This window comes from Cebus imitator, unplaced genomic scaffold (genome assembly GCF_001604975.1).
Source record: "Cebus imitator isolate Cc_AM_T3 unplaced genomic scaffold, Cebus_imitator-1.0 Scaffold94, whole genome shotgun sequence".
In the NCBI taxonomy this organism is placed as follows: domain Eukaryota; kingdom Metazoa; phylum Chordata; class Mammalia; order Primates; family Cebidae; genus Cebus; species Cebus imitator.
In genome coordinates this window covers 6415203-6440420 of record NW_016107409.1, presented here as the reverse complement: position 1 = coordinate 6440420, position 25218 = coordinate 6415203, and the positions used below count along the sequence as shown (strand labels likewise).

General features: G+C 45.1%; 1 protein-coding gene across 2 annotated transcripts; it reads left to right on the top strand.

Annotated features, from left to right (window-relative positions):
• Positions 1–1667: 1667 nt before the first annotated feature.
• SERP2 (stress associated endoplasmic reticulum protein family member 2) lies at positions 1668–24455 on the top strand. Of its 2 annotated transcripts, none has more exons than XM_037741131.1 (3): positions 1668–2022; positions 7457–7529; positions 17469–18368. In XM_037741131.1, the coding sequence occupies exons 1-3, from the start codon at positions 1939–1941 to the stop codon at positions 17693–17695; spliced, it is 384 nt and encodes a 127-aa protein (XP_037597059.1). In that variant the 5' UTR covers positions 1668–1938; the 3' UTR covers positions 17696–18368. The 2 variants fall into 2 exon arrangements, with proteins under 2 accessions (XP_037597059.1, XP_037597060.1); XM_037741132.1 differs by lacking the exon at positions 17469–18368 and adding an exon at positions 24013–24455 and having other exon boundaries at positions 1711–2022.
• The last annotated feature ends 763 nt before the right edge of the window (positions 24456–25218 follow it).

The window sequence follows — 25218 nt, the reverse complement described above, 5'->3', positions numbered from 1 at the left end:
TTAATGTCGCTCAGAGCCAGGCCTCTACTCACCTGGTGAGGGCCTGGGTCTGTCTCCTGCCCTGGCATTTGGATGTGGTCTGAGAGGAGTGAGTCAGGTAAAGGAACCTTCTGGACCTCAGACGACAGGCAGTTTTAGCAGGTGTCACTGAGGTAGAAATTCCCCCCCATCCAACCCCCTACAAAAGAGCCAGCAGTTATTAAAAGCATGGGACTGGAGGGGGGCAGACTGGGTTTATGGCCCTGTTACAGTGGTGGTGATGCTAACAGTTAAAAGGCCATGGAAGCTTGTTTCAAACTAATTGGCCCTGTAGAATAGAAAAAAAAAAAAAAAAATGATCCTACTAATGACGCTAGGTAATTCTGTCTTCTGGGTTACAGCAAGCAGCCCCCAGAATGGCCTTTATTGAAGCCTTAGTGACAAGAAGCCTGCAGGGCAGTAAGGGGGGCCTGCTTGGAGAAAGTCCCCAAAAGAGAGGATCTCTCCTTAACACTCCAATGACATGGGAAAATTTTACTCACAAAATTCCCTGGAAACCCAGCCACCCCCGGCTGCAAGAGAAGGCCTAGAGATGCATCGACCAGAGCCGGCTTCAGGCCACAGCTCTTCTTCCCCATGCTGAGGGTGCTGCTGCTCGCCTTCACCTTGACCCTGTATCCCCACCTCCCACTGCCCCAGATCTTCCAGGCCGAATGTCCTGGAAGACATTCCACTCTTCTGAGCTCTAAGAGCTAAATCCACTGTGTTCAGCATATAGAAAAGTGAAGAACTGAACCCCTTCCACCCCTGCCTCCCTAGGCAGTCTGTAGAGCGCTGCTCTACAGATTGAGCCCTGATACCAGTGTCCGAGAGGCGCGTAAATGCTTCCATTTTGATCCTTCCACCGCAAAAAATGCCGGGTTTAGTCTGGGAGACACTCAGACCCCTCGGGACAAGGGTGGCTAGAGGGAGGTCCAAGCTGCTTTGGGTGGGTGGGGAGTCAAGGCAGGCCAAAGCTTCAGATTTAGGCAGTAACCACCAAATCCGACCTGGGCTGCAGGTCCAAGGCCTCTTCCTCTTTCCTGCATGCTCCGCTCTGACGCTGGCCCATCTTCCGATGTAACCCCTACAACAACTGCCATGGCAAAAAGGCCTGTCCCAACTCCATCCTCATGGCCCGGATCCCCAACCCTCGGGAGATCACGCTTCGTGTCTCTTTTCTATTTTACAAAGCGGCGCTCCTTGCAGCCCTCGCGAAAGGTTCTGCCGTGGGGTCTCCCAGCGCAGGCCCTTCCCCAGTTCCCTAAAGAGGAGGCTCGTTTGGTGGACCAACCCCCAGCAACGCGGGCCCAGTCCTGGCCTTTCTGCTTGTCTTCTGAGGACCCTGCCTGCCGCCTTGGGTCCAGCCGTCGTCCAGGGGGCGGCGGTGCAGGAGAGACCTCGCGGCCTGGCCTGAGGCGCGGCCGCCCCCATCCCTTCCCCCGACCTGGGGTGGGTCCCCGGCCCACAAGCTCAGGAGGAGCCGCACCCCTGTCCCCTACGCGCTCACAAACGCCGCGGTCGCCCGAACCTTCGGCCCCGCCGCGTTCGGCTGCAGGACCGAGACACTACGGGGCCCCGGCTCTGCGCGCTGCGCTCCGGCCGCTCGGGGAGGGAGGACGCGCGGCCGCGCCTGCCTCGGTGGCCGCGCGGGGTAGGTAGCTGCGGGGACCGGAAGGATGGCGAGGAAGTCGGAGAGGGTTTCCTGAGATGAGAGATTACTTCCGTCCGGGCTGTGGCCTCTCTCTGGAGCCGGCTCGCAGGGGCTCGAGGAGCGGGGTGCGCGGGGCTCGGGGCCGCGCCTTGCCACCTGCAGTGCCCGGGCGGGCCGCGGGGGTCTTGGCGGGACGCGCTCGGCCCTGTCGCAGGGGCTAACGCGGGGGGATCCTTGCAGGTGGGAGCATTTCAGAGCGCCAAGCCATGGTGGCCAAACAGCGGATCCGGATGGCTAACGAGAAGCACAGCAAAAACATCACCCAGAGGGGGAACGTAGCCAAAACTCTGGTAAGGCGAGGTCGAACCCGGCCAGGCCCAGCCGGGCAACCGGGCAGCCGGGCGGGGTGGGGCGGGGGTGGGGGCGGGGCCGGGCTGGGCGGTAGCGGCGAAGGGTCCGGCCTCCCGGCTCCCGGCCCGCCCCTTCTGCGGGGTCCTGCAGAGTGGGGGCTGAGAGCTGGGCTCTGGGCGGCGCGGTCCACTTGTCGTCCTCATGGGCGGAGAGGGCCCTGGTTGGTCGTGGCCCCTCTGGGAGTGGCCGCCTGGGCTACCAGGGAGACATAGAGGAGCCCCCACTTCCCCCGGGAGACAGCTGGGCCTTGTCCCAGGGAAAGATGGAGCGCCTCATCCTTAGGGGCCAGTTAAGTCAACTAAATGACACAAAGCCTGGAGCCTAGTATGTTCTAGAACGTTTGTTGAATGACTGACTGACTGAATCAATGGCTAAATGGAGGTCACTTGTCATCTCCTCCTACCAGACTCCACCGGTCTTCCCTCCCCAACAGACTTGCACCAGGATCAGGTTTTCTTTCCAGCCCCTTTGTGAGGGTTTCCCTGGAGATGTTGAAAGGTCTCAAAGTAGGGAGTGATATTTGGGCCCACATTCCCTCCAGCCTCCTTTTTCTCTTTTACCTCTCTCTTCCAGTGAGACCTCCCTGAGTCCCTAAGCTAAAGTCTAAGGGCAGCATTGCTATTCTTCCCACTCTGTGAATTCAGACTCATTCTGATGGTGTAAGTTTAGAGACCAGTTTATGGCCAGGCTTTGGAGTCCCTAGAACTGTAAATTGAAACTTTGTAACTGGATTTTTAAGTAAAGCCTGCACCTTACACTCAGGGGTTTCTTTTAGCAAAGGAGATTATCTTCAACAGAAAATGCTAGGCCTGTGACTGGACATTCAGAGACATGAGTCGCATGGGTAGTTTGGCAAAGTTGGCCTCCAAGTGTATGAGCAAAGGCGCCTGCGATCTGTTATCCCATACAGTTAAGTGGAAATCTAGCTGAAGCTTGAAGTTTGGCTGGGAAAGCTTACAGATTTGATGAAGCAATTCCTTTTAGCCAAAAAATTATACCGGTTTGATTAAGTAAAAAGCTAGATCTGTAATCGTCACACCAAAATTCTTGCAAAACCAAGCAGTATTATGGCGGAGAAACTCTAGGATCAAACTCAACTCTACTCAGAGCTTTATACACAGCTCTAGGTTTAGTAATCCTTAAAATTCTCTCATTTAGTTGTGATTCGGGCAGCAAAATGCCAGATGCCATCAAAGTGGAACAATTTTGTCACATCGATTTATTTTCCCTAGATATTTTTACTCAGGGAAAAAAAAAAAAAAAAACAAGCTGCCCAAATTGACATTGAGAAACAACTTATAATTGATGTTAGGGCATGCAGGGCTTTATACCCGTAAGAGATCAATTCTTCCTTCTCAAGGAAGAATTTCACTGCTAACTGACAGTGAAAAATAGCTAGTCATGTGGCTTTTTCTCATTAACTAAAAAACCAGAGTTCAGATGTCAGATCTCAGTGGACAACTTATCTGATGACAAAAGTAAGAAGAAAACAGGAACTAATTTGCAAGGCTGTTTTATCCATTGGGCTCTGTAGACTCAGTGTCTGCCACCTCATGTTCTTCAAGAAGACTAGAAAATATTTGGGACCCAAAACAAAAATTATTGGCTCCAAAATAAGAGAAGAAAATGGAAAATTTGGGAAAACACTGTTTAAATATCTAGAAAAGGTACCAGTCATCTACCATTCAACTCAATGTTCAGAGCTACATTTAAATTATATTTAACATACAGTATGAATGCATTTTAACATGTTCTGATATGTCATAGGATGACACCCAAAAACTCTCATAGTGCCTTGCACCATGAGAGTTTTTGAATGGCCCGGCTAAATTTGTAATAATATGTTTCCAGACCAAACCACAATAAATGTATGCTTTCCACTGGTTTGGGGGGGATTTTGGTTAACTTTATTGTAAATAGATCATTATCCAATAGAAAAATGAAATTTTGTTTCAAAGAGAAACTTGATAAATCCTAAATCTCATTTTCTCAATTACAAGTCAAATATGATTATACTTTGTTAAAGTAACTTGCAGAAGATCATGATTCAGGATGAAATTCATTAAATGGGAACATATGTATATATTCCAACTGAAAATTCAGACTAATTGTTCAGAAATAAACTCCTTTAATTGTATGCAGATGCTTCAGTATTTTATGATTAATCACTTAGGGATAAATTAATATTATTCCCCCAGATAGCAGACTACCCCAAGAAACGAGGCCGGCTTGGTGGCTCATGCCTGTTAATTCCAGCATGTTGGGAGACCGAGGCGAGTGGATCACCTGAGGTCGGGAGTTAGAAACCAGCCTGGCCAACACGGTGAAACCCTGTCTCTACTAAAAATACAAAAATACTAAAAATACAAAAATAGCTGGGTCTGGTGGCGGCTGCCTATAATCCCAGCTACTCGGGAGGCTGAGGCATGAGAATCGCTTGAACCCGGGAGGTGGAGGTTGTAGTCAGCCGAAATTGTGCCACCATACTCTAGCCTGGGTGACAGAGCGAAACTCCATTTAAAAAAAAAAAAAAAGAAAAGAAAAAGAAACAGAGAAATTGAATCATCATTTTGTGATTTTACAGTAGTAACTTCTCCAGAATGAAGGGGGAGTTTAAATTTCAGAGTTCTGAGTTGCCCTACCAGTATCTTAATCACAGGGAAAGCCATTCCCTGACATTTTTGGAGCCTCAAGAAGTAGCAGACTCATGTTTGGAGTAAACCATGGCATTTGCAGAGTTGCTACTACTTTTCCCCACCTTTTCCAGCCATAGAGTCAGGTTTATGTGAATTGTCACATGGGATTGTGCTGGGCACCCCTTCTAAAAAGTAGTCACCCAAGCTGTCAAAAAAAGATATGTGGGTACTATGATCAGCCAAAGTCCCCAAATAATGTTGATTCCCTGGAAAATGTCATCCAAAAGGTTTTTGTGTTGTATGATTTAAGCTCTGCATGCTGATCATCTGTTTTTCTGCATATGAAAATTAAAGGACTCCATTTGGTATCTGTCCTGGGCAAATAATTCATTTACAGGCTCCTGAATTCACTTATTAGCTTTGCTGGAAATATAGATAAAATGAATTTTTTTATATAGCATTAGTGGCCAAACAGCAACAGAGCTGGTTTCTGGGCAGCTGTGACAAGTTCCTGGGAAGGTAGCGGAAGAGGGTGGGGAAGGGCGAATGTCACACTTTGTTCAGGTAGCTTTATAGGTGTTGTTTACTTGATCTGAACTTGGCCTGGCCTTAAAGGCCAAAGAATGGCACAGTTATCTTATGCAATTATTTAAGACTGATTTTGTCCTCGTTTGATCAAGAGTAGCCACCGATTCCTCTGTAGCGTGACTTGCCAGCAGGTAAGTGGTGGTAGATACAGGTGTAGTGAAGGACAGAGAAGTGAATGTCTTAATCCTTAGTCAGAGTCTACCTGCCACTGACACTTTAACTCATATTTCTCATGTAGGAGAGATACAGGGACAATCTTACGCCAATTAGGAAGTATTAATAAAAAGACAATATCCTTCCTAGAACCTGTGTTTACTCTGTATAACCTAAGAAATCATATTTAATGAAACTTGTATGTTTATTTGTTCTTCAATGAACGTTTATTATCTCCTGTGTTTAAGCTCTGTGCCAGGCATTTCTATACATTGGTACATGAGCAAGACATATCCCCTGCCCTTGTGGGGTCTACAGTCTCATAGAGAGACAGATATTAAACACATTGTCACAGGAATAAATATAGACCTACAAACTGTGACAGATGCTATCAAGAAAAAGTACATGGCCATACAAGTGACAAGTGGACCCAAGTGAAGTCAAAGAGGAGGTAGCTTTGGTAAGCTGAAAACTAAAGAAGAACTGTTGTCTTATCTATGATTCCTTTTTTAGATGAGAAGCCAATTTTTATTTACATGAGCCTAGAACTTAATTTTACATATAAATACATCATAGGTTTTGCAGTTTTAATTTATGATACATTTTTCTAGGAAAGCAGCTACAGTGAAAATCAAGGGAAGATTATCCTTTTTAAAGAAGTTTTTGTTAGAAACATTACTAAAACTTGTTCAACAATTCAAAAACTTACATCCTTGATTATAGAACCACTCGTTTTTTTTTTTGAAACATTATTACATACCTTCGCTCTGAATGTCAAGCTGTCTTATTTGTATGGATATGAACATATTTTTTAGCCCATATTTTACAATGTTGAATATAATTTTTAAATGTCAACAACATTTAATTGAAATCTGGAATTGGGTTTTGTGATTTCAACCACAATCAATATTTGTGAACATTCCACCCTACCAACATGTTTTTCTTTGTGTGTGTTGCATGTGAATTTTTTTAACTTACATTGAATGCAGCCCACTTTTCTAGTGAATCAGAAAATAATTAGAGTTCTTTGGGTTTTTTTTTTTCACTCTCCTTTTCTATTTGAGAAATTCACTTCTTTTCTGATGCATCTCTCAGAAAAAAATTGTTGTTCTGATTGATTTGGGTTTAAGGACCAAGCCCTACCTGCACTACCTAGAGGTGTTATGGAGGGAAGATCTTATTATGTTTGTGCTTTTGGTCTGAAAAGAGCAGGAGGTCTGTAGGGCTTTTTTCACACAGGTTTGAGAGTTCCCTTCTGCTTCCCATAGAATTCAGAAACCTCTCCCAAGTGCAAGCTTCGTTAAGGCTTAGGAGCTTTATTATAAAATTGCTGCTTCGCTTGTAACGATTCACAATTGCTGTGGTGCTTCTATTGTTCTAAGGATTTCCACTGTACTGACTTCCTAATTTAGGGGTATATAAAAGGTCTTGAAAAAATATCTGTGCTCTCTGATCTTGCTTGGAATTCACAGATGCAGAAACGAAATATTGAATCTATTAATGGAAAACACCCAGGCTTTGTAATGAGGCAGACCTAAATTTGAATCCCAGCTCTTGCTCAAGTTAACAAAGTTTGAGCTTCAGTTTCTCAACTCCAAAATGGGAATAATAATACTTGCCAGAAATAATGAATGCAGACTGCCTAGTATTGTGCCTGGCACAGAGCATACCTTCAACAGACGGAAAGTTATTATTAATATCATTTTGGTCCCTAAATCACCATACTGGTTTATGTATTCACACCATCTCTGTCCCCAGAATATTAGAGACCACCAAGTTCACTGAGTTACAGGGATGTTAATAAGGTTATTGATGAATTTTTACAAACCTATCTGAATCCTCTTAATGGACTTTATTCATCTATAAATAGGGATTGAGACTAAGTCTGTCCCATTCACAGTAGAATCACCAGCACCTAGCACAATGCCTAGCGATACTCAAAAAAATGTTTACTGAATCAATGGATCTAATCTTTCTTTTTCCCATTCCCTTTTAGAGGCCGCAAGAGGAGAAATATCCTGTGGGACCATGGCTGTTGGCACTGTTTGTTTTTGTTGTCTGTGGCTCAGGTATGGGTGTTTCACTGAACTTACATCCCATGTTCTCCACTGGACTTTGAAAAACACACATTTTCTTCACAAAGTAAATAGATGAAAAACAGATTGGTCTGGGATTCAAGTTTACCACTACCTTGAGCCTTAATCTTAATGGGTTTTGATTTAGTTTCTATTCCAAATATAGGTAGAGACAGAATTGATACACTATCAAATCCTAATCATAAAATGATTAACTGAGTACTTAATGTGGCTATATACACTGTAAAGCTCAGTGAAGCCTTTCTTTGCAGACATAACCTTATAAGGGCATTAGAACAGAAGGTGAAACACCTGTCTGCCTGTGATAAACCCACATTCCAGAGAAAGGGAGAGGCCTTATGCCTTATAAGAAGGTTCTGCAGAACTCCTAGATACAGCTGAGCCTTTGACCCAAGCCTTAAGGTATGGGTCACCCGATACTGTAAGGTGGCAAGTTGAGAGCTTTACTTACACACATGTGGATACACACGTACACACACACACAGGGAAGATGAGCAGAAGCATTGTGCCATTGTTTCTAGTTACATGCTGAACTATCCTTGACGTGGTTCCTGGTCCCCATATGTTGGGTCTCAGAAATCCTTGTGAGTGGAGGTCACCTCTTCTAACTACACAGCATGCTGTTAGGGATTCCCACCCTCCATCATCTCACTGTTGCTGAGGGCAGGAAGGCAGGATTTCCACATCTTTCTGCTCAGGCTTAGGCCTCCCAGCAAGACAGCCTCTGCCCCAATGACAAGAGAAGTCCATGACTAAAGATGGGTCATGCATTCAAACCGAAAATCATGAAAATTTTTAAAAAAGCATTTTTAAGATGGATCAGTTCCTTTTACCTTCAAGATACCACTCTTCCAAAGAAGCAAAAACTCTTAGAAGGAGGGATCCAAAGTAATTGGCATTATTGTTGCTTGTGGTTCAAATATTTTAAAGATGATTTGACATTCCAAGATGAGAAAAATCTTCCACCCAAAGAAACACAGTTCTACTCTATTCCCAAAGAAATATCCTTTAGGACATCTTTTAAACAACTGTTTACTCAATCTCTGTTTGAATACTTCTGAGGATGGGGTGCTCACTTCTTCAAAAAGCCTATTCCATTTCCATATAGTTGGAATTCTATTAGAAATGTCCCTCCTCCTAAGGATAACACAGAATGGACTCTTTCTCCTCTAAACACCTTGAATCATCAGATATTTTAAAGATGGCTGCCTGGTGACTCCTTCTGCAAACTGAGCTTCCCTAGTTCTCTCCACCTTGCCTCCTAAGACGTGGTTTCTAGACTCCTCTTCTGGATCTGCTCAATGACTTTCTTAAAGTATAGCATTTGGTGGTGCATGCCTATAATCCCAGCTACTCAGGAGACTGAGGCAGGAGAATCGCTTGAACCTGGGAGGCGGAAGTTGCAGTGAGCCGAGATCGCGCCATTGCACTCCATCCTGGGCAACGAGAGCGAAAATCCTTCTCAAAAAAAAAAAAAAAGTATAGCATTTGCAACTGCAGAAAGTGGTCTAGAAGCAGTGTGATCATCACAGAGGCAGTTAGAGGCAGTAGGGTTGTCACTGCCCTTGATTTTGCTCGCCCACCACTCTGCCTCTATTAATATGACCCAGGCTTGCAGTTACTTTTTAACAGTTGCAGCACATCCTTGACTCGTGTCTAGCTGATGGCCAGCAAGGTGCCACCCAGCTCTTCCTCACATAAACTTCCTGCAAGCCTCAGAGTCACATCTACATACCCCTTTGCCTCAAATTATCTCCTGTCTCTATCACACATTATTTTATTTTACTTATGGCCCTCATCAGCAGTTGGAGTTATTACTTTCTTATGTTCATTCCCTCCAGCAGGATATAAGCTCAGGGGAGGCAGTGTTTATTTTCCATTAAATGTGTAGATCCTAGCTTAGTATTTAGCATATAGTTAGTGCTCAGGATGGATGGATGGATGGATGGATGGATGGATGGATGGATGCAGCTAGATATTTCTCATACTGTAGATATCTGGTTGGCCTTTTTTGAGACCTAATATAAAACTTTATGACATTTCTTTTTTTATTCTCAAAGCAGAATGGTTACTTTTATTAAAATTTTATTATTGGTTATCATTTATCTTTTTATGTAATGTCCATAAAGTTCAGAAACATAGATGAACATGTACAATAAATGGCTTACTGATATTACATTATAATATACAATATGGTCAGTGACATTACATGATATATTCATGTATTGTCCTTCATTAGTAATGCATAAGTCCAAGCACTGTGCAAAATTGCAATGAATATGACACATTAATGCAGCATTTCCATCAGTACCTACATATTCATCTGTGATGCATTGCCTCAGATAATCTGTCTCTGATTTTCAACCAAGAACAAAATAAAAACAAACAAACAAAACTGTGCCTTTAGCATGCCACAGGAAAATCCAGATAATAAACCTGCACAAAAAAGTTAGCTATGTTTTCAGGCTGTATGACCAGTCTGTAGACTGTCAGATCTTGAACTTTGAGCCTCTGATCTACTTACCCTTTTTTTCCAGCGTTATGGTCTCTGAAAGTATATTATTCTTCCAAGTCACTGGTAAAAGTCCAGACTTGAAGAAACCCACAGAACACAATTAGAGACAACCTCTTTCAGATTGACTTTGAACCTCTAAGCAAAACTCATTGAGACGATCATTGTGTCTTGAGGGTCCCCTCTGTGTCTGGCGCTGTGCCGGGCTTTGGAAATACAATCCTGTTTGGGTGCTTGCAGGCATTGGGAGAAGCAGATAAGGAAGCTGTCAGTTGTAGCCCAGGGGAAGCATGCTGCGATAGTGACAGCAGAATGTACAGGGTGCTTGGCCAGCATCGATAAGGAACTTCTAAATCATCCTCCGCAGAAGAGAAAGTTTCCAAGTGGGGGTGCTGTTTGAGCGGAGCCTTGAAGAACAAACAGCCAGACCAAGGGTGCGATGAAGGTGACTCTGCATGGGAGCACTATGTGGCAGTGGCAGGGTGGCTTCAGAGAGTGTGCTGGGCTCAAGAATATAAGGTGCTCAGAATGGCCAAAGCCTAATCTCAGGCATCTCTGAGCCCAGTGACCATGCCACCTGTATTGCCAAGGGTCTAAGTAGATAAAGATATATCTAGGCTTCAAGTCACACAATAACTGTGGTTTTCTCCAATCTACCCCGCTGGGCCGCCTATAAGCAAAAAAGCCAGTAGGATCATTGGCCTGGCTTATTTTTCTCAAATCCATGCCAACTCTCAAAATCCTTCTCTTCCTTTTTGAAGGGCTTAAAAAACCATCATATGACCTAAACTTTTGCCTGGCTTACCAGCCCATACCGCAGGACCTGTGTCTTTCCCTCTTGGGTAAATTGAGACATTTGCTAACAAGCATCTTTTGGAACTCTCCGGACTCCAGTGGTGTCCCAGGGATTAAGTGTGGTAGCTCCGCCTCTCTGGAGGCTTGTGCAGGGCCATGGGATGTGAGACTGCAGAGCCTGGAGATCTGAATGAAAGGGCCTGAGAGGACCCACTCTTATTGCCATACCATAGCCCCTGCCCTTAGTGCCCAGGGATGTTTTAATGATGCCGATTTAAAACTTTCTAGTGATAAAGCCATTTTGCTTCTATGGAGAGGTTAGACATGGAACACGAGTTGAGCTGTCTTACTTTCTCTGTCCTCTGTTAACGTGCCATCATGATCCCTAAGCAATGGGCCTCATCCCTCTTTTAATCACAACTAAAAATAATTCACCACCACCCGTTTTTTTCTTGCCAACTTTAGCAATTGTTTTGCAAGCCTCAGCTCAAGTCGGGCACGGTTCTCACAGAAATGTGTCACCCTTCTCAGCTTGTCCTTGGTACTGTGCCCTTCCTTCTATCTTTGTACACGTTCTTTTCTAAACAGAACATGTCATGGGAAACAATAGCTTCTTTAGCCCCGTCCCTGTTGCCACCTCTCTGGGATTAGTCACGATTCATTTCATCTTGCAGAGCCGACTATTCCCTCGAGTGTCTCCCTTTTTAGGGTCACAGGCCATGAGTGCCTACTCACCTTTTCTCTACATGTAAAAGAATATGCAGTCCTCAAGCCTAGCCCCATTTGTCAGCTGCTTTGCTTTAAATAATGAGTTTTCTGGTAGGTGCTAGGATAGTTGAGGTCCTCGTCGGTGGTCTGTCTCACCGCTGTTCCAGCTTTGCAATCTGAAATAGGAAAATCCTCTACATCTCACATCTGCCTGGCTGTCTGCAGCATGCACACCTGTACCCACACACCTGCCCTGGCCTGCAACACTCAGGCCAAATGCACTGGAGTGTCTTGTAGGATCTCCACACCTCTGCAGACAGATGGACCCTTTTCCTGTTCCTTTCTATTAGCTCTCCTTTAAACAAGATACACCCCTATGCCAGGCTCAAGTTCCATTTCACCAAGTTCCAGTGGGACCTTGGAGGTCATATGGGCTTTCTTTGCATTCATGTGGTTGGTTACTCTTACTTTGTGTGTTTTTATACAGATGCTAAAGAAAAACGTGCATAATCTTCTAATATTAATAAAGATGTTGATCATTGATGGGAATCTCTTGAAAGTCTCACTTGCTTTCATTACCTCACTCTATTAACCCACTTTTCTCCTTGATGATTGGTTGGGCAAAGTGCTCTTTTTAGAAATAGTGCCAGTGTACCTAGGGTAAATAAATATTGAGGTCAGGCAGACAGTAACGAATGCACATTTTATCTGTTTTTCTGGCTGTCTTCTGGGAAAGGGTTAGAACTGGTTAAAAAAAAAAAAAAAAAAGTTGCCATTTCTATGCTCACTTATTAGTCACCGTTTCTCCATTTTATGTGAAAAACCAGGTTAACAAGCCTGTAAAAAGCTACAGGACCCCTTTCTTATAGAGAGGCATGGGTCCCTGCCATCACTTGCCTCCTGTTTCTCAGCTTCTCTCCTGTGGCTTCCTCCTCCTCTACATGGGCCTTTCATGCCTGCCATCCTGACAAGAGTAAGATAGTAACAAGGAAGGAATGAGGACTGGAGAGTAGTGGGAGGACTCAGTCCAGGCACCCAGAGACCCCTGGCATAAACACACACCCAGGGAGTGCCACCCCTTACTGGGAAGCCAGATAGTAGCAATTGACCTCCCGGGGCTGCCCCACACCCCCCAGATCCAAGCGCAGCCCAGCCCTGTTCTTTCTTAGGCACTTGGTGGTAATCTCTAATACATTGCCCTGGAGAAAGGGAGTTTGGGGAGGTTATCTAAATACACACTCTTCAGAATAAGCGAATTTCTACTTTGCATGATTGCAAAAGTTCTCTTAGGCAACGGACTGCTTTGAAAACTGACCAACTGGCACTCATAGAACAGGAGGCCTCCAAGGGGAGGATAGTTTTAGAATCTGCCAGATGTCAGTTCAGAGCCTAGATTCACTTTTGTCAGCCAAGGTATTTACTCTTGGTATTGATTCCCTTATCAAGAAAATGGAGACAATGAGCAGCCCTCCCAAGGTGTCCTGGCATTGAGGACACCTTGGCTCTAGGGATCTAGGTGCAGGCCCACAGCAAGCTCAAAGCCTGCAGCTACCGTCACCACCACCTATGTCCTTATAGCCCTCATGGGGAACAGTGGCACCACGGGACTATCGGTTTACTGTGGGACACTTCAACTTCCACGCGCCTTTCACCCTTCCAGGCTGCACATTCAGTTGCACGCTCAGCCTCTCACATTGATCTTAATCTATCAGCAAGCCATGGGCCCTGCCTCTTCACTCCAAGGATGAGTGGGAGCGACATAAGTGGTAACACTTCAGGTGCATGAGACTGTTTTCCACATGATAAAGCATCAAGTCTTCCCCACACAGGGAGAAGGATCACCAACCTGCAGACCACAATCAATGAACAGCAGTTAGTCCTTTAAGTTGAATATCAGGAAAAAAAAATGTGAGTTTCATTTCCTTAAAGCAACTGCAATCCACCAGTCTTTTGCTGTAGAAGTTATCTTTATGAGATACAAAAGCTTTGGGAACAGTATATGCTTCTGGGACATGCTATTATCCAATTAGAACATCTCAGGGCTGTATCCTGTTTCATTTTGTTTAATTTGATAACCAGCTTTTTTGTTTTGTTTTGTTTTTTAGACAGAGTCTCAGTGTTGCCCAGGCTGGAGTGCAGTGGTGCCATTTCAGCTCACTGCAGCCTCCGCCTCCCTGGTTTAAGCAATTCTCCTGTCTCAGCCTCCCGAGTAGCTGGGATTACAGGCATGTGCCACCACACCCAGCTAATTTCTGTATTTTTAGTAGAGACAGGGTTTCACCCTGTTGTCGAGGCTGGTCTCAAACCCCTGGCTTCAAGTGATTCGCCCTTTTTGGCCTCCCAAAGTGCTGGGATTACAGGCATGAGCCACCGTACCCAGACAGCCTTATGAATATATAGATTATGTAAGAAATCAAAAAACTCATTTCTTAATCAATACCTGTTATGGATCTGCTCAGATTATTATCCCAAATAGGCCAGAAACGTCTTGTCAAACCTAAGCCTGGGATTGTTTTGCTTGAGCCTGTTTAAATGGTTGGATTTGTCTCTACTTTGATCTCCTAGGATCCAGATCCACATCTGAGGCTAAAGGATCTCAGTGCCCTCATAAGAGACTTTGCCCTTTTTTTCTCTCCTCTTTTAATAAAAGCATTATCTTCTATTTCTGCAGGCAGTGGGGCCTCTTTCCAGATAAGCAGCTCATCCTGGCTCTGCCAGTCCCAGGTTTTGAAACCTGCCTCTTTGGAGAGTTGTTTGAAAGCTTCTGAAGAATGCTTGCTTTTATCTCAAGACTCAGAGGCGAGCCTTAGCTGGAATGTCTGTCTCAGACTGTTCCCCACAAAGATACTGTCACACAGATAGGTCCACTGCTATCTTCTCAAGGCACTTGCAGACTTGACATGCTTCCCCAGCCCATTCATGGACCTAGTCACTGCTATTTGTGTCCAGAGCCCTCGCCCCGGGTGTTTTCTTTCCCTTTTTTCCCCAGCTCTTGTATGAGCCTTACTGAGAAGGACTCTCAGGCTATACCTGCACTGAGTGGGAAAGTGGGCTGCAGTCGATTGGTAATGTCTGTCCTGAACACGGTATGGCTGGCAGGGCCACGTCCTCATCTTTGCTATCCTTAGCCTAAACTTTTTATAAGGTGATTGCTCCAGTATTCACAAGACAGCTGTCTTCAGCATTCCAGCTTTCCTCTTTGGCCAGAATGCCTCCTGGACTTGGTGAAATGAGGACTTTTCCTTAATATGCTACCCGTTCTGACAATTTTGTTTAGAGTCAGCCTATACATGTTTCTTGTATTATTTACCTTTTCTGAGCTCTGGGTGCAATACTCTACATTGACAGGATGCAGCAATCTGAGACGGCACTCCTTGCAATGTGCTTGTATTTCTCTGTGTCCTAATGCCTCAATGATAGTTTCAAGTAGCATCAATGGAGTCACCATCTAATTCCCAACATCCTTTGACTCTCAGAGGGAAACTCTTAAATACCAGCCATGTCCCAGTTCCCTCCCTCAGACTAGTTCTCCCTCATGTATTCCTAATTTCAATTTTATTTCTCTTTCACTGGCCAACCCTGATATTCATTTCCTAATTAGAGATTATGAGAATTTTAATGGTGACCAAAGCCTGGCTATTCTTGAAACTGACAAACATTTATCCCCCATCAAAGGGAAATCTCTAGAGTAACAGGATTAGCTAGTGACTGTTATTTTCCTCACTGTTTCCTGTAGTTTTCAAGTTTGTCAAAGAGCATACATTACTTTTATAATCAGAAAAAAATGTTTTTTAAAAAAAATCTAGACTATTGGTTTTCAGTCTTTTTTTAAAGCAGCGGAACTTTGTTAAAATCTTAGAGGGAAACAAATGAAAGAGCAGCTGTTCTGGTTGAAGTGAAGCTTGTGCGTGTATGTTTCTGTTTGCATTTGCGTGTGTGTTTGTATACATGGGTTTTTTGTGTGTTTATGTTTCCATGTGTGTATTTGTGAATGTGTATGTATGTGTTAGTGTGTTCATATGTGTGTATGTATATGCATGTATATGCATGCGTGTTTGTGTGTGTGTGTGTGTGTGTGTGTGTGTGTGTGTGTGTGTATACAGCATACCTCCCTATGTTGCTGGATATTATGACTTTCTCATCCCCAGAAGGGAGCACACATCTGGACCCTCTTTGCCCATCAAATAGGAAATTGTGCCTGGCCCCAGAACTGGCTTCTCATACTGCAGAGTTAATGCCTTTCAACAAAGAGCCTGTGAGGTTTCTCAGGCACCATCCATTGGGAGTCGCTCTGCCGTTTCTGGGCAGGGACATTTCTTTCCTCTGTCAGTTAATAGGCTGTACTTTCCTCCTAATTCTCCAGGGCATCTGCCTGCTGTGGGGTGATGTGTGGGGGAGAGAGATCATGTCCCAGACAGGTCCTTTTTTAGGACAGCCTCTTCAGAACAGATGTGAAGAAGTGATTCTCTAAGATGTCGTTGGCAGAGCCTGAATCCTCCCGTTCTCCCAGCCTTGTGTTTTGGATGGCCCAGCTTTCTCCCTGTATGAATGTGCTGGAGGCCTCTCCATTTCTGGAAAGGCCACACCCAAACTTTCCCCAAACAGAAGAGGACTGGCTCTTCTGTTAAGGATGGTGTGGAAGAAGCAAAGTACAAGTCACACACGTCAGGGACATACGGGAAGCTAAAGAGCCACTCTTTTCGCTGCCCTCTGCACACTCCCTATGTGGCCACCAGTTTTGTGGCAAACTGTCTTTGAGCCCAAAGGTTGAGGAGACTTCAGAATGGAGCCTTTTGCAACAACTAAGAAATGTTGCTTTGTGAACTGTTAGCTGCTCTCTGAAATCTTTCAGGAACACAAAATTTGAGGAAGATCTGTATTTTGGGGTGTATCGGGTGAAAGCTACCACATTCTCATGTGCACATTCCAGGGGGGAAAATTACATGGTTGCTAAGAGCTGCAACTTCAGGGCCAGACTTTGTGGATTTGAAGCCATCTACTAGCTGTGTAGCCTTGTCTAAGATACTTATACCCACCTGAAGCCTAAGCTCTTCCATTCCTAAAAGAGGATGGTACTGGTTCCTAACTCCTGGGACCCTCAGGATTATTCATCCCGAGGACTAACTGAGGCAATACATGTGGAATGTCCAGTGGAATCACAGTATTGGCTTTATAAGTGTTTGCTGTTCTTGTAATTATGTTTACGGTTCTGCTCACACTGCCTTTCCTCCTCTCCACCTCCCTGGGAAGGTCCTCACCAAAGCTCTGAATGCCTACGAGGGAAGAAATAAAATTTTTCCCATTTTGGCAGCCTTGCTTTGTAATGGTGAGAAGACTTATAGTGGGTGAGCGCTGCACTGAGATATTTAGGAACCTGCCTGAGCCGAGACCAGCGCCCCCCCGGATAGGTAGAGGATATGGTTTGTAAACCACAGAATCAGTGGGGTCACCTCTGCAGGGATAGCTGGAATTTCTCTATGTCTGGAAAGAATTCTCTATAAACTAGCCCGTGGGGGTGAGCAAGATCTATTCGTACAACTATTTTGGCTACTGTTTCTTGAGGACTGACTTCTTGTAGTGCCAGACCCTACACATACATCTTCTCTGTCACACAGTCTCTGCAAAGATGCTGTTACACTTACTTTTCCAGATCATGAAACTGAGGCTCATAGAGGAAATTGGCCAATGTCCCATAGCTAAAAAGTGAGAGAGCTAGTCCCCAAACCTAGTTCTCTCAGACTTTAAAACCTATCTGTTTTCCATTACTCTGCGTTCCCTCTCTCTTACCGTTTCCCTAAAAGTTCTATGGAGCAAAAGTTTTCCACCAATTTAGGCCTTTAGCATATGACTATGTGTTTAAAAACTTCTGCTAAAACATCCCCTGTTTTTCCTGCCAGAAAAGGTGTGTTTTCCAGAGGTTCCTGATGTGCAGCCATCCTGGGACTTGCTCCCAGATGGAGACAGACTTGACCCAGCCACAGACTGCTTCTTGGTTGGGCCACCAGTGCCCCCACTCACTCCCCTGGACACTTGCTCCAGAACAGACTTGAATTCACCATATTTGCAGGTCAACCACATAAACTGGCCTTTCCTGGAGATTGCCAGAACTTTCTCAAAACTGTGACATCCAGAGGGAGTCACCCCCCAAGACCAGCAAGTGGAATGTTTGTGGAACTGGCCAGCCCTGGAGGAAAGACTAAGGCCATTCATCTGCCCTGGAGTTCCATCCTCGGGATCTGAGATGCACAACCTGGAGAAGACATGTCATCAGATCATCGCTCCCTCAAGGTGACCTATGGCATCCCTTGTGCCCTGGGGGCATTTGGGATTGTGTAGAGGCTCTCTCAAAGCAAGTTTCTGATAGAACGCTTTACATTCTTTGCTAATAACATCTGGGTTTTAATAGCGCCTTGTTGCCCTCGCCTGTCTTTGGCATCTCTCTTTTTTCCCTCTTCTCCATCTCTAGAGAAGCCACCAGAAAATGGTATCGTACTTTTGACTCCCTTTGTGCTGATTCTTTTAGAGAATTTAATGATCTGCCTTGCAATGTCTTGTCTCCTGACATTTCAGCGTGTTTCTCAGAGGTACTCCACTTCGCTTTCTATCAGCTCTTTGATCATTCTCGTTTTCTTTAATGAAAAATAATCAAAATTATATGATTTCTAGGTTGTCTTCTTCTCCTAAAGGATATCTTCCTTCTGGTCTCTCTTAATCTCTCTTCTCAGCAACTCCTTTTCTCTCTTTTATCATCAATTTATTGTCAATAAAAGTGGCTTTAGGAAGCCTCCTGTTGGCTGACAATGTTCCAGCTTTCTGACACTTTCTTATGGGACGCACTTGTTATGTCATCCCTGTGTCCTTCTGGCACTCCCTCTTAACTGGGGAGGGTCAGTCTCTAGGGTGAGAGTGGGTTGGGGTGGCCCCTTCTCAGGCCTTTAGGGGCTTATGGTCTTGTACTTCCCCTTCAAAGACTGAGCTTTAGAGACATTTGGATCTAAAGGCAGCCATTTGATGCTGACTCTTTTGGTTTGCAAAGTAATCATTTGAGGTTTTTAAAAATGTATTTTCCTCTGTGCTCTTTGCAATTATTCGCCTTTCAGTAATTCAGTCACATTTACAGAGGATCTACTTTGTGCCATATCTGGTCCTGTTATCCTGGAGTTTATAGTCTAATGGCAAAGAAAGATGAGTTAATCAAGTCATCACACCAAAACACTTTCAATTCAGCCATGAAACTGGACAATTTCAGCCATGAAACTGTTTAAAGGAGAGGCACATGGGGCCATGAAAGCACATAATGCAAAGGGCTGGTGTTCTCAAAGTGTGGTCACTGGACCAGCATCTCAACATCCCCTGTGAACTTGTTAGAAACACAGATTCTCAGTCCCTTATCCCAGACCCAGTAGATTAGAATCTCCAGGGTACGGGGGAAGGTGTCCAGCATTTGTGTTTTAACCTGTCACCACAAGACTGTGATGCATGCTCAAGTCCGAGAGCCTCTGCTCCAGGTGATCAAAGATGGCTTCTCTGAAGATGTTAACTTTTGGGTGATGAAGGAAACTAGGGAATAGGGTAGTATTGAAGTATTTCAGGCAGAAAGAGTGGCATGTGTAAAAGCCATGTGGTGAGAGCATGGAGCTTTGGAAAACATGAGGGAGCACCCAAGCAAGGAGCAGAGTGATATAAGGTGAGTCTGACAAGTGGACAGGGGCCAGGAGTGCAGGTCATGGTGGCCTCATCAGGGATTGGGCAATGGGAAGCTTTTGATGTGCAGTAAACACAGGAGTGACAATATATTACTTGTTTATGTTGAAAGGATAATTCTAGCTACAATATGGAGAATGGATGGAAAAAGAGCAAGAGTAGAGCAGTGGGAGGGCCTCATTGGGGTCTGGGGGAGGATGATGATAACTTGGACTAGGGTGGCTTCTGACGAATGGAAAGAAGGGTGCATAATCACAAGATTTCCAGGTAAAATCCACAGGTCTTGGTTATCCATTGGAGGTGTCAGGGAGGACTGTGGTATTTTGCGTCTACATGCAAGATGGTAGATAATTATGCCAGTTTTAGCAATGGGACAAGATCATGAGAAGGTCCTGTTGAGTCCGAGGTACCTCTGAGCCACCCAGGTGTAGATATCAACTAGATGGTAGAAGGCGTGCTGGAGCTCAGAGAAGTCAGGGCTGGAGATACACATCTGTGCATCATTAACAGCTAGGTGGCAATTCAGACTGTGGGTCAGGAGGCATCGCCTAAGGAGAAGGAATGTAACGAGAAAAAAGGCTGCAGCGATGCTCATTGCAGAATGTCAACACCCGTGTTTAATGATCAAGTGGATTGCTTCCTCGAAAGTAAGCTTAGAGGAAAGAGCCAAGAGAAGGAGGAAAACTAGAACCTAGAAGATCATGGTTTCACAGAGGCCAAGGGAAGAGAGCTTCCAGGAGCAAGTGCCCAGCGGGGGCGAGTCGGGGTAAGGCAAGAGAAGGTGGAAGAACGCCTGTTACACTAAGTGACTCAAAGGTCGTTTGTGACTTTAGCAAAAGACAGTCCATGGAGGGAAAAGAGCAGAAGCTAGAATGAGGTGGATTGAGGTGAGAATAGCAGGTAAGGGAGGGCAGAAAGTGAGTGTAGACAGCTCTTCAGAAATGGTTGTGAAGAGGAAGAGAGGGCCCCATCGATGGGGATGTGCACTCAGATTTCCAGGTAAAATCCACAGGTCTTGGTTATCCATTGGAGGTGTCAGGGAGGACTGTGGTATTTTGCGTCTACATGCAAGATGGTAGATAATTATGCCAGTTTGTTTGATTTCGCAGTGGGAGTGCTCCTGGCATGTTAAAGCCTAAGGACCTCTTTGAAAGGGGGAGGTTGAAAAAAGAGAAATGGGATCATCTAAGGTTACCAAGGGCCAAGTAACAGGTAGGAGGATGCAGAGGCCTCATGGGTCTGGTAGCTCCTGCTCTCACCTGGACTTTTCTGAACCTCTGTGACCTGCCCACGCCCTGATCGCCTGCCCTGGAATGCCTGCTGTCCCTCCCTTTCTTGGCATCTCTCCTTCCTGCTGTCTCGCCTGCCCACAGTTCCTCTCCTGCAGCCTGCTCTGCTGTTTTCTCAGCTTTGTTCACCCACTGTTAAGTTATTAACTTGTCAGGGTCTAGACTCCCCGCTTCCTTTCCCTCTTTTGAACTCACTGCTGGCTCCTTTCCCGTTTGCCACCTCGGAAAGTCAGCATTTGGAAGGCCGAGGTTACTCTCCAGGTCAGTATTGGCAGGCACACAGAATTACAGTTAATATAATTAGCATAAGATGTGTAAGTTTTCTAAAAGACATTGATACAACTGAAAAAAATAATAAACACAACCATCTCTCTATTATCTTGTGGAGGTAAATGGTGAACTTAAAAATAGACTTTATTCAAAGTAGTGTCTCACAGAAGGTTCATCTGTGAACATGTTAAGGACCATTGGACTCTTACATGTTAATTCATGGATTCAATTATGATCAGAAATGATCCTCAGTTTTTAAAGCAAACTCAAAGAACTATTTAAGTTGGGTTTTTTTGGGTTTTTAGGCTTTTTTTGTTGTTGTTTTTTGAGATGGAGTTTTGCTTTTGTTGCCCAGGCCGGAGTGCAGTGGCGCTATCTCGGCTCACCAAACCTCTGCCTCCTAGGTTCAAGCGATTCACCTGCCTCAGCCTCCCGAGTAGCTGGGTTTATAGGCATGTACCACCATGCCCGGCTAATTTTGTATTTTTAGTAGAGATGGGGTTTCTCCATGTTGGTCAGGTTGGTCTCGAACTCCTGACCTCAGGTGATCTGCCCCCCTCAGCCTCCCAAAGTGCTGGGATTACAGGTCTGAGCCACCGCGCCTGGCCAGGCAAGTTGTTTTAATATAAGTGTTGCTGTTCTGAGACATGCAAACTACGTCTTAGATTCTTTAGAGAGATTTGTAACAGTTCCTTAAAAAGAACTGCATGATTTCTTATCATTACCTAGAACTTTTGAAGTCATGAATTAACTTAATATGGGTGGTACATGGACTAAGACACAGATGGTTTCCTATCTGTTGACTTACACCCTGCTGATAATTTTTTGTCTAAGGGCAAGAGTAAGTGAAAAGTAATATTTTTGAGCATATACTTATGTCATCGTATTTATTCCTCGCCATCCTTTGAGGTACTTCTTATCCACAGTTTTACAGGTAGAGAAAAGCAGGGCTCAGAACTGTGTAGTAATTTCCCAAAGTTCACAACTTTGTGGGTGGCAGATAGTGCTGAGCGCCGGTCCGCATGCTCGGATGTGGGGAGGCAGCAGTTGCTGTAGTAACGGTGATGATAGCAGTGGTCAGCAGGCATGGAGTCCCCTATGTGTGAGGACCCTTCCTATATGTCATATGGCTTAATCCCTATGAAAGCCCTGCAAGGGGCATCATCCTTATTTTACAGAACAGGAAGCAGCCTCAAAGAGGTTAATTATTTGTCCAGTCACACAGCTCTTCAGCAAAGAGAAGATATTCAACCCAATTTGATCTGATCCTAACTTTCTGCTCTAAAGTCAACTTGTTTGTCAAGATTTGTGATAGTTCCCTGATCCCAAGAACGAGAGGCATGATAGATGTAAATTTTTTTTTCCTAATGCTGAATATACAGCTGCCTCCTGGCATTCCTATTGAGCCAGAACACAGAATGTTTATTTCATTTTTACACCTTGTCAGCCTTGGTGGTGAGGAAAGGAACATCAGATATTTATGCAAGCTTATCAATTGTTGTAGGGTACTTTCTCTTCCATCTAGCAACTGCCCTGTCAGAACCCACCCAGGAACCCAAACTGAGCTAAGAAAACATCTGAGGACATCCAGAATTAAATATCACAAGTTGTTGAACCAGCGCCTTCACCGTATCCACAGATAAGTCCCTGACACTCATATGGAGCCAACTGACTCTGATTTGACACAAAATTCTAACAGCTTCTGTTTGCAGCTTAGTCTACAGCAGAAAAATAATAGCAGAGGGCCCACTGCAGACTGATGTAGTAATTCCAGAGATGTGGCCAGAGATGAGCAGAAAGAAACCCAGAAAATGATCAGAAGCAGAAACGAGAGCCCGGAAGTGCAGCCTACCAGAAGCCTTTCAGTGTCAGCTCAAACGCAGCCTCCTCCGAAGCCAGATCACAGCACTGCCTCATCAATTACTGGTTTTCATTATGGTGACACTGAACGCTCATGAAAAGTTAGCATTGAAATACGTTAGTATTTCCAATTTAGAAAGGTTGTGATGATGGGTACAGTGTTTTTTAGGAGGAAGAAGGCCAAAAAATGCATTCATGTTTGTCTACCCTTAAAACCCAGCTGTCCAAGAACAATTTTCCAAGGTTCTGTGCATCATGACTCTTTGTGTCCTCGAAGCGCAGTGTCTCACACATAGGATGTGCTCACTGATGCCAGGTGATGAAACGCTCAATGCCTTGTGTCCTAGGGGTCTGGATAACTCTGTTTTATTGTGGGTCCTGGATGTATTCCAGGATGACTTTATGAAGGCGAGAAGATATAAGACCCCTGAGAGCTCACTGTTTATTCTGTGTTTACACATGGTTAGATGAGATGATACCCACCTTCCTTCGAAAAAAAAAAAAATTCAGTACATGGTAGTTGCTCTCATCGTTACCATTATTTTTGTCAACACTGACCAAGGTTGCTCACTGGAAAAGATGTGAAAAAGAAGTTAGGATCTTCCTCTCCTGGGACACATTTGAAAGCCAAGAGCTGGAACCAGGCTGAAGCTATCTAACCAGCTCTAATCCACATGGGCAAGGGCCCCAGGATTCTCTGCGGGTTTACAGGCTACCTACCCCCTTGACAACCCCAGTTATTAAAGATTCGGCCCTGAATAAATCAGCGCTGCTCTCCCTGAGAGACAGCTGCCTTTCAGAGAGTTCCAAGCAGCCGGAAGACACACACCTGGAGGGTTCTGGGCAGCCAGAGGCCAGGCGCCATAGGCTGCTGGGAGCACCTGGTCTGCCTTCGCTGCGCAGGGCTGATTGTTTTACAGGTCACAGCCATTTCGAAAAGGCGGACTCGCTGACCTGTTTAATGAGTGCAGTTTCTGCACGAAAGCCCATATCCCTCTCCCAGGCAGCCCCAGAACTTTGCTGGGGAAGGGGGCCAAATCTCTTCTCAGTGCCTGAGGGATTTCTGGCCTTAACCGCTGGTGGAATTAGCAGGAGTTATCTATAAATCCCTGAGGCATCCATCAGCCGACTGAGTGAGGCTGCCTTTTTAAAGAAGTTCACTGACCTCTTGTTAACTTAACTCCTTGTTAGGAAATATTTAATCAACTGTGAGCTAACACGTCAGGGCCCAGGGGTCTGCAGAAGCCGGGCTCACTATGGGCTGGGTTTCCAGCTGTGTGCAGTCTGGTGTCTGAGCTGTTGTGTTTTCCTCTTTCAGCTATCTTTCAGATCATTCAGAGCATAAGGATGGGCATGTGAGAAGGCCAGGGATTTAACACCACCTCCCTCCCACTGGAGGGGGGAGGACCACAGACGCCGTCAGCCAGTTTCTGCAGGAAGCAAGCAGGCCACACGGAATAGAAAAAAACACTCCCCTACTTGTTCCCTGATCACTTCATCGCGGATGTCAGACCGAATTGCCTTCTCACAGGACATCTTGGTGCATCCGTGTTCTCAAGCGGAAAGGACATTTTGCTTTTCTGTTGGCAGGATTAGTAGCCACGCGGGTCGTCCGCAGCAGTGCTGTCTTTTTGGTTTTTCCCTTGGTTTCGCTAATGTGTGCATGTGGCCCTCTGAATGATCGCTGGTTTACTTTCTATGGATACGATCTCTCCTCCATTGAGAATTGGTTTTACAAATAAATGTCTTCGTTCAACCTTATACCATGTGTGGGTTATAGTGAGAAAACTAAGGTGAAGAAAATAGCAGAATAGTTCAAGGGAGGTTGGGAGGTGGGGTGACTTGATTATGCAGTTGGAGGAGGGCAGGGAATCTGGGACAGCGGAACCAGAGCTAGATTTACTCAGCAGGTCTCTGGCAAGACTCTCAAGATCTTTGCCTGAATGAAGCCCTGGGCAGCTCTAACGACCTTGCATTTTCTATACATTTGATTCTTCTTCCCCCCCTTTTTTTTTTCTTTTTCAATATTTTTGTGTTGTATTATTTGCTGTTCTCTTTTTCAGTTCAGAAAAGGCATGCACAATGTATGTGAAGGTTCAACTACTCATGATCTTCGCTGTGGTCTGCCTCGGAGCTTAGTACTGAGCAGATGTCCCCTGCCTCTTGGTGAGAACCATCCAACTCCAGGGCCCAGCCTCAGCCATTCCAGAGCTCTGGGTAAATCAGAACCCTGCAGCCCTCTGGGGCATCAGCTGGCAGAATGAGGGGGTGGGGTCCCCTCCCTGGCCAGCATTCCCCACAGCTTCTCAAAGCATGGCGTTGCCCAAGGACATTACAGGGACAGCCACAGGGTCACTGGAAGATTAGAGGTGGTCACCCTGCAACATGAAGCATGCTTTTGTTTTTATTAATTTTCATCTTTGCATTACCAATTTTTTTCATTCATTAGCTTCGCGAGAGCTGTAAAAAGGGAAGTGATAGACACGGCCAGAGCCTCTCTGGACCGCTTCACAGGTTTTGTTGT

Coding starts and splice junctions, on each gene's coding strand:
- SERP2 (XM_037741131.1), top strand. CDS start 1,939: ATGGTGGCCAAACAGCGGATCCGGATGGCTAACGAGAAGCACAGCAAA. Junction 2,023..7,456: donor GGAACGTAGCCAAAACTCTG/GTAAGGCGAGGT, acceptor ATTCCCTTTTAG/AGGCCGCAAGAGGAGAAATA. Junction 7,530..17,468: donor TTTTGTTGTCTGTGGCTCAG/GTATGGGTGTTT, acceptor TTTTCCTGCCAG/AAAAGGTGTGTTTTCCAGAG.